The sequence below is a fragment of the Coregonus clupeaformis genome, chromosome 20 (assembly GCF_020615455.1).
Source record: "Coregonus clupeaformis isolate EN_2021a chromosome 20, ASM2061545v1, whole genome shotgun sequence".
Taxonomy (NCBI): domain Eukaryota; kingdom Metazoa; phylum Chordata; class Actinopteri; order Salmoniformes; family Salmonidae; genus Coregonus; species Coregonus clupeaformis.
The window spans coordinates 64,504,024-64,513,210 of NC_059211.1; the positions used below are offsets into that span (position 1 = coordinate 64,504,024).

A 9,187-nucleotide genomic window follows, 5' to 3' on the forward strand; every position below is an offset into this window, starting at 1 on the left:
ATTTGGCCTGTCTGGTTCTGCTCTCTCTAGCATGATGACACCATAGGGAGCAGAACCAGACAGGCATGTATCTACTCAATCTCCCGAAAGTGAAAGTGAAAAGTAAGCGCTGGTGAAAAGACGCAAAAGACAGGGCATTTAAATGAGCACCACAAGCAATAACTTCCCCACCAAGGTTTTCCAGCACACAGCCTTGACGCCTGCCTGCTACAGTACTGACCTTTCACCTCTGTCGCTCTGTCTCCTCTCATTGGTCCCCAGTGCAGCCAATTCCAGCGGTGGTCAGGGTCAGGTGATGCCCATGGATGAGTGGGGGTGTAGCTCAGGGTGGTGGGTGAGGGAAAGCGGGGGAAGAGAGAGGACAGGCGGCTGGCGGGCGTGTGTGGTCTGGCTAACAGCGGTAACTCCTGCTACATGAACGCTGTGCTGCAGTGTCTCTTCTCCACCGTGCCGCTGGTGGAACACCTCCTCAGCTCACACAGACACACCCAGCTGGCCAAGTAAGACCCTGGGCTGGCTGGCTGGCTGGCTGGCTGGCTGGCTGTCTGTCTATCTGGCTGTGTTTCTGGCTGTCTGTCTGTCTGTATTAGATTTTTTAATAGTACTTTTTACCAGGTGCTCCAAGCACTTTACATTAGATGGGGGAAACTTACATCCTCCAATGCCTCTCCTCCTTCCTCTCCTCCCTCCCTCCCTCTCTTCTCCCTCTCCTCCTTCCTCTCCTCCCTCCCTCCCTCTCTTCTCCCTCTCCTCCTCCCTCCCCTCCCTCTCTTCTCCCTCTCCTCCTTCCTCTCCTCCCTCCCCTCCCTCTCTCCTCCTTCCTCTCCTCCCTCCCTCCCTCTCTTCTCCCTCTCCTCCTCCCTCCCCTCCCTCTCTCTCCCCTCCTCCTCCCTCCCCTCCCTCCCTCCCTCTCTCCTCCTTCCTCTCCTCCCTCCCCTCCCTCTCTTCTCCCTCTCCTCCCGTGCCACTCCTCTCCCTCCTCCCCAGGCGTAACAGTCCTGTAGCGGGGGTGTTTGTGCGCCTCCTCCAGGAGGTGTGGCAGGGTCAGGGGGGTACCAGCTTCACCTCCCCAGGGGAGATGAGGGCCTTGGTCTCCTCCCTGCACCCCCAGTTCAACAACCAATCACAGCAGGACGCCCAGGAGCTGCTCCTCCTCCTGCTCAACGCCCTGCATGACGACCTCAAGGAAGTACACACAGACACACACAATCCTGCCACAACACAGCTCCATCCACGCAGCTCCATCCACGCAGCTCCATCCACACAGACACACACAGTCCTGCCACAACACAGCTCCATCCACGCAGCTCCATCCACGCAGCTCCATCCACACAGACACACACAGTCCTGCCACAACACAGCTCCATCCACGCAGCTCCATCCACGCAGCTCCATCCACGCAGCTCCATCCACGCAGCTCCATCCACACAGACACACACAGTCCTGCCACAACACAGCTCCATCCACACAGACACACACAGTCCTGCCACAACACAGCTCCATCCACGCAGCTCCATCCACTCAGCTCCATCCACGCAGCTCCATCCACACAGACACACACAGTCCTGCCACAACACAGCTCCATCCACACAGACACACACAGTCTTGCCACAACACAGTTCCATCCACGTAGCTCCATCCACGCAGCTCCATCCACACAGCTCCATCCACGCAGCTCCATCCACACAGCTCCATCCAAGCAGCTCCATCCAAGCAGCTCCATCCACGCAGCTCCATCCACACTGCCTCATTCTCTTTCTTGATTCCCTGCGTCCTCTCTCCTTGCCTCCTCCTCAAAACCCATTGGAGGAGAAGGTCAGAGAGGAGTGAGGAGGAAAGGAAGAATTTGAGAAAGAGCCATAAACCTAAGATCTGGGCCTCTATGGCACAGCTGTGTAAGGTTAGAGTAAGGTTGGAGTAAAAGCCTGCACACACCCAGTACTAGCTGTCCAGGAATATGGTTGGCTGCCACCATTAAAGTTGTGTTCCCATGGAGAAGGGGGAGAGGAGATGGAGCTGCCACCACATTGCTTACACCTATCCAATCCTTCCAGATCTACACAAGTGTCTAGTGTCTAGGGGATAGGGGATAAGTGTCCAGGGGATAAGTGTCTAGGGGATATGGGATAAGTGTATAGGGGATAAGTGTCTAGGGGATACGTGTCTAGGGGATAAGTGTCTAGGGGATAAGTGCCTAAGGGATAAGTGTCTAGGGGATAAGTGTCTAGGGGATAAGTGCCTAGGGGATAGGGGATAAGTGTCTAGTGGATAAAAGGATAGGGGATAAGTGCCTAAGGGATAAGTGTCTAGGGGATAAGTGCCTAGGGGATAGGGGATAAGTGGATAGGGGATAAGTGGATAAGTGGATAAGGGGTAAGTGTCTAGGGGATAAGTGTCTAGGGGATACGTGTCTAGGGGATACGTGTCTAGGGGATAAGTGTATAGGGGATAAGTGGATAGGGGATAAGTGTCTAGGGGATAAGTGTCTAGGGGATACGTGTCTAGGGGATAAGTGCCTAAGGGATAGGGGATAAGTGTCTAGGGGATACGTGTCTAGGGGATAAGTGCCTAAGGGATAGGGGATAAGTGTCTAGGGGATACGTGTCTAGGGGATAAGTGTCTAGGGGATGAGGGCTAGGGGCTGATTTGGTATTCAGATAGTGTGTTTATCCTTTGTGTGTATGTGTATATGATTCCCTTGCTACAGAAGGGGGAGAGGCGTCAGACACGTTCTTCCCAGCGGTTGTGTCTGGGCAGGAAGTCCCTCAGCTCGGCGCCAGCGGCGGGGGATTCTACGGTGGTGACACGTCTCTTCGAGGGACAGCTCAGCTACCAGATGATGTGTCTGCGCTGCGACAGACACTCTCACAGCAACCAGGTCTTCACCATCCTGTCTCTGCCTATACCAGCTGACTCATTCAAGTGCTCCCTACAGGTACAACTAACCACATACAGACTAACCACGTACAGACTAAAAACATACAGACTAAACACGTACAGACTAATCACACAGACTAACCACATACAGACTAAACACATACAGACTAACCACGTACAGACTAAACACATAGACTAAACACGTACAGACTAACCACGTACAGACTAACCACGTACAGACTAAACACGTACAGAATAACCACGTACAGACTAACCACGTACAGACTAAACACGTACAGAATAACCACGTACAGACTAAAAACATAGACTAAACACGTACAGACTAACCACATAGACTAAACACGTACAGACTAAACACGTACAGACTAACCACGTACAGACTAACCACGTACAGACTAAAAACATAGACTAACCACGTACAGACTAACCACATAGACTAATCACGTACATACTAACCACGTACAGACTAACCACGTACATACTAACCACGTACAGACTAACCACGTACAGACTAAACACGTACAGACTAACCACATAGACTAAACACGTACAGACTAAACACGTACAGACTAACCACGTACAGACTAACCACGTACAGACTAACCACGTACAGACTAAACACATACAGACTAACCACGTACAGACTAAACACGTACAGACTAACCACATAGACTAAACACGTACAGACTAAACACGTACAGACTAACCACGTACAGACTAACCACGTACAGACTAAACACATACAGACTAATCACATACAGACAGACAGTACAATACTTCTTTCAGATAAGGCCAGCAACCACACTCTCTTCTCCCGCTCTCTCTCCCCCCTTCCTCCTTCCTGTAGGACTGCCTGTCGCTGTTCTTCCAGCAGAGTACATTGACGTGTGGAGACCAGAAGTTGTGTCCAGAGTGTGGAGTGAAGAGAGACACAGCTGTCCTCACCAGCATGGCCAAACCACCTGAGATACTGGTGCTGCACCTCAAACGGTGGGTAGCTGCCAACCCAGCCCTCCCCACGGTAGTCACTAGATGGCCATGCTATCATGCTATAGTACAGATGTATTAGTGCTAATGTAAAGGACGTCACGCTGCTTGCTTAGCGAGTACCGCTTCCTCCTTATTCGGCTCACACAGAGGCTCCAACCCAGAACCTTTGCCTTGCTAGCAGCACACGTGACCACCCTCCTGAAGCGTCTAACCCGTCGGTGCCACGCGGAGAGCTAGCTTATCGCAAGTGGGTACACCTCAGGCTGAGGAGTACGTTTCACACGTCCCCATGTGCTCCACTAGCGGCGGTTTTAACCACATTAACATTTAACCCTAACTAGAGGTCAATGTAACCCTAACTAGAGGTCAATGTAACCCTACCTAGAGGTCAATGTAACCCTAACTAGAGGTCAATGTAACTCTAACTAGAGGTCAATGTAACCCCAACTAGAGGTCAATGTAACCCTAACTAGAGGTCAATGTAACTCTCACTAGAGGTCAATGTAACCCTAACTAGAGGTCAATGTAACCCTAACTAGAGGTCAATGTACCCTAACTAGAGGTCAATGTAACCCTAACTAGAGGTCAATGTAACCCTAACTAGAGGTCAATGGCAGTAATAATGTAACACTTCATTAGAAATACACTACCGTTCAAAAGTTTGGGGTCACTTAGAAATGTCCTTGTTTTCGAAAGAAAAGCAATTTTTTTGTCCATTAAAATAACATCAAATTAATCAGAAATACAGTGTAGACATTGTTAATGTTGTAAATGGCTATTGTAGCTGTAAATTGCTGATTTTTTATGGAATATCTACATAGGCGTACAGAGGCCCATTATCAGCAACCATCAGTCCTGTGTTCCAATGGCACGTTGTGTTTGCTAATCCAAGTTTATAATTTTAAAAGGCTTATTGATCATTCGAAAACCCTTTTGCAATTATGTTAGCACAGCTGAAAACTGTTGTGCTGATTAAAGAAGCAATAAAACTGGCCTTCTTGAGACTATTTGAGTATCTGGAGCATCAGCAATTGTGGGTTCGATTACAGGCTCAAAATGTCCAGTAACAAATAACTTTCTTCTGAAACTCGTCAGTCTAATCAACAGGAAAGAAATCAGCTTCACCTCTGCTGCTGCTGCTATCATGCATGTCAATGAGACAAACCTGTATAAATAACGGTTCATTATTTAAAACGAAAAACCGCTGACCCTGTGTGACATTACAGTTTTGGTTGCCATGGGAGCGAGAAGAGGAAGTTGAGGACCAATGTGTTGTTCTCATTGGACAGTTTGGACCTAACCCCCTTCCTGTCAAGCCCCTCAGCCAATCACACCAGCTACTCTCTCTACGCGGTGGTGGTGAGTTTCTGTTCACACACAGGCACGCACACACATATCCACCACAGGAGGCTGCAGAGGGGAGGACGGCTCATTATAATGGCTGGAACGGAGCAAATGGAACGGCATCGAACACATGGAAACCATGTGTTTAATGTATTTGATACCATTCCACCTATTTCGCTCTAGCCATTACAACGAGGCTCTCCTCCCCAATTAAGGTGCCACCAACCTCCTGTGATATACACCCACACACACACACACCTACACATGTGAACGCACATACACACATTCATGCACCTGATGCTCCTGTCTCGAAAAACACACAGATAACCATGAACACACATGAATCCACCGGTGTGTGTGTGTCTTCACCCCACTCCAGAACCACACAGGAGACCTAGACATGGGTCACTACACAGCCCTGTGCCACAGTACCCTGTCCAGCAGCTGGCACCACTTTGACGACACGGCCGTGAGCGAGGTAGTGGACTTCTTGGTGCAGTCTCCTAACGCCTACATTCTGCTGTACAGCCGTCAGCCCTTCCACAGAGCCACCATACCCCGGACCTGACCCACCACAGACTCACCATACCCCCGGATCTGACCCACCACAGACCCACCATACCCCAGGCCTGACCAACCACAGACCCAACATACCCCGGATCTGACCCACCACAGACCAAAACATACCCAGTCCCAGGATCTAACTAGGACCCATGCTCTCCTAGCCACCATGGCTCTAGGCCCAGCATACCTTCTGAGACCCACCACAGACCCAACTTACCCAACATTTCCCAGATCTGACCCACCACAGACCCAACTTACCCAAATCTGACCACCACAGACCCAACTTACCCAACATTTCCCAGATCTGACCCACCACAGACCCAACATTTCCCAGATCTGACCCACCACAGACCCAACTTACCCAACATTTCCCAGATCTGACCCACCACAGACCCAACTTACCCAAATCTGACCCACCACAGACCCAACTTACCCAACATTTCCCAGATCTGACCCACCACCGGCCCAACTTACCCATCATCCCCCCATATCTGACACACCACAGGTCAAAAACATACCGTGGCTCTTAGACTCACGCTGGTTGAGCCCACAGAGCTAGCCCACAAAGTGCCAAGCCAACCCCTAGTCTAGCCCATAGCCCGTTCATGTTTGCAGATCAGAGGGAAATGGATAGATGACGGCTCCATTTCGCTGTCCAATGGGCTTAGTGAAGCTTCCTCCGACCCAGTTAGGTGGGCTTGGGGCTGGTCCAGGACATGGCTACAGACCAACCTACAGAAGGTGCTGGGTGAACTATCAGAACCCCTCTGGAGTGTGCGGGCCACCCAGAGAAAACGGATTCTGGTGTTTCTGCAATTCTTCAATAAACGTGAATGAATGCAAGGCAACGTGAATGAATGCAGGTTCCCATGGATACGCAGAGGCACCAGGGAAATGTTCAGAGGATGTAACGTTACAGAATGTCCTGATAGAAATGTATCATGTAGAACAGAAGTGATTGTCTTTCAGACAGGATAGGGAATCGTGCCAGATCTATTCATTCTATTTCTATCTGCAACATTCAGAGCGTTTCCCATCCCTGAATACACCCCAGGTAAGCTACTACTAGGAAAATATTACTGTGGTTCACTGTAGCTCAGTTGATAGAGCATGGTGCTTGCTAAGCAAGCACAGTGGGTTCAATTCCCGGGACCACCCATTCTTAACAATTGTATGCAGACATGACTGTTAGTCTGCTAAATGGCATACATACATTACTAGGACCCAGGTGCCGCCAATATAATATATATAGTGCCATCTAGTGGCAGAGAGGGAAAATGACACGCAACACCAGGTTTTCTACTTTATTTGGAGGATTTTGATAAATAGCTACATTTTCATATGTTTGAGGTTAATACAAGTGTTATTGGAAACTTCATAGCAATAAAATAAAAATTGAAAATCAATCAACATACAACACCAGAAAATAAGAAATACATTAGAATTATTTCATGCCAGGAAATGCTTTTCAGAGGGACATTTTAAGTGATATCTATTTTTGTCACATTTAAGATTTCTATTAATCTCCCCCTAGAGGGCGACTGGGCCAGTATTCATTAAGTGTCTCAGAGTATAAATGCTGATCTAAAATCAGTTTAGCCTTTTGGATAATAATGTACAAGATTATATGGACAGGGGGGACCTGATCCAGGATCAGCACTCCTACTCCAAGACAGGCCCTGAAGTGTGATTTGTGCTTCCTCCAGACTTAATCTGTGAGGAGGTAGATGTTGCTCCTAACCGATGGTCCAGGATCAGATCTATCGACATTCCCTTTATGGTTACAGTTAGGATTTCGAGATAAAGTTACCTGATCCTAGATCTGTGGTAAGAAGCAACTTCTACCTACCTTGAGTGATCTATCTTTAGGATGCATCCCAAATGGCACCCTAGGGCTCCAATAGACACCCAGAGGTCTCCGTTCTAAAGTAGTGCACTGTGTAGGGAATAGGGTGCCATTTGGGACTCGAACGTGGAAACGATTTGGCTCCAATGTTCACGGTGATGTTGTAACGTAATCTTGGGACTGTTATGATGTCACCCCCTCCCTTCCTTCTCTACCTCCCCCAGCCCTCCTCCCTCTCTCCCTATTGAATGTTGTGCTTAAACCTAGACCCCCAGACAGACCAACACGGAGAGAACAGTCTCTAACCCCCAGACAGACCAACACGGAGAGAACAGTCTCTAACCCCCAGACAGACCAACACGGAGAGAACAGTCTCTAACCCCCAGACAGACCAACACAGAGAGAACAGTCTCTAACCCCCAGACAGACCAACACAGAGAGAACAGTCTCTAACCCCCAGACAGACCAACACAGAGAGAACAGTCTCTAACCCCCAGACAGACCAACACAGAGAGAACAGTCTCTAACCCCCAGACAGACCAACACAGAGAGAACAACAGTAATTCAGCTCGAGACATGTTTTAAAAATGTCAAAATCATAAGCGTACATACATCCCCACTCGAAGATGCTTCTTCCAGGACCAAATAGAGAAAAGGAGAACAGAAGAGCGACATATCACAAATAACAATCAGTTGACGTTGTCAAAACAACCAGATTATGACAATCTGATACGGCTTAACCTATACAAGTATTTATTATAGATCTCCTTAACATTGGTATTGAAGGTAAAGTCATGTATTGATTATATATTTCCTTAACATTGGTATTGAAGGTAAAGTCATGTATTGATTATATATTTCCTTAACATTGGTACTGAAGGTAAAGTCATGTATTTTAGTCAGGTATTTTAGATCAAAACAAGTTTTTTAATAGCAAGGGAGTGCAGTAGACTAGTGTACACTGAAGAGGTAATTTTCCAGGTTAGTTAAATGACACTGATTGATTACATTATTGATTAGGCCAAATGATTTATGTCTCAATATCAGGCTCAACCATTTTCAATCCGTCCCAAAAGGCTACGTGTGCACCCCAAATGGCATCCCATTCCCTTAATATTCTCTGGTCAAAAGTAGTGCACCATTTGGGAGACACCCTACAAATCAAAAGTCTGTTGGTCGATTTACTAAATTACTGTGTTCTATACAAACACAGATAACTGAATTACTGTGTTCTATACAAACACCGTTGACTGAATTACTGTGTTCTATACAAACACCGTTGACTGAATTACTGTGTTCTATACAAACACCGTTGACTGAATTACTGTGTTCTATACAAACACCGTTGACTAAATTACTGTGTTCTATACAAACACCGTTGACTGAATTACTGTGTTCTATACAAACACCGTTGACTGAATTACTGTGTTCTATACAAACACCGTTGACTAAATTAATGTGTTCTATACAAACACTGTTGACTAAATTACTGTGTTCTATACAAACACTGTTGACTAAATTAATGTGTTCTATAGAAACACCGCA

At 47.6% G+C, this 9,187-nt stretch overlaps 1 protein-coding gene across 1 annotated transcript; it reads left to right on the top strand.

Moving 5' to 3' along the window:
- Positions 1 to 355: 355 nt before the first annotated feature.
- LOC121545282 (putative ubiquitin carboxyl-terminal hydrolase 50) lies at positions 356 to 5,810 on the top strand. Its single transcript, XM_041855706.2, has 6 exons — positions 356 to 500; positions 988 to 1,189; positions 2,708 to 2,935; positions 3,746 to 3,888; positions 5,115 to 5,247; positions 5,612 to 5,810. The coding sequence occupies exons 1-6, from the start codon at positions 415 to 417 to the stop codon at positions 5,798 to 5,800; spliced, it is 981 nt and encodes a 326-aa protein (XP_041711640.2). The 5' UTR covers positions 356 to 414; the 3' UTR covers positions 5,801 to 5,810.
- The last annotated feature ends 3,377 nt before the right edge of the window (positions 5,811 to 9,187 follow it).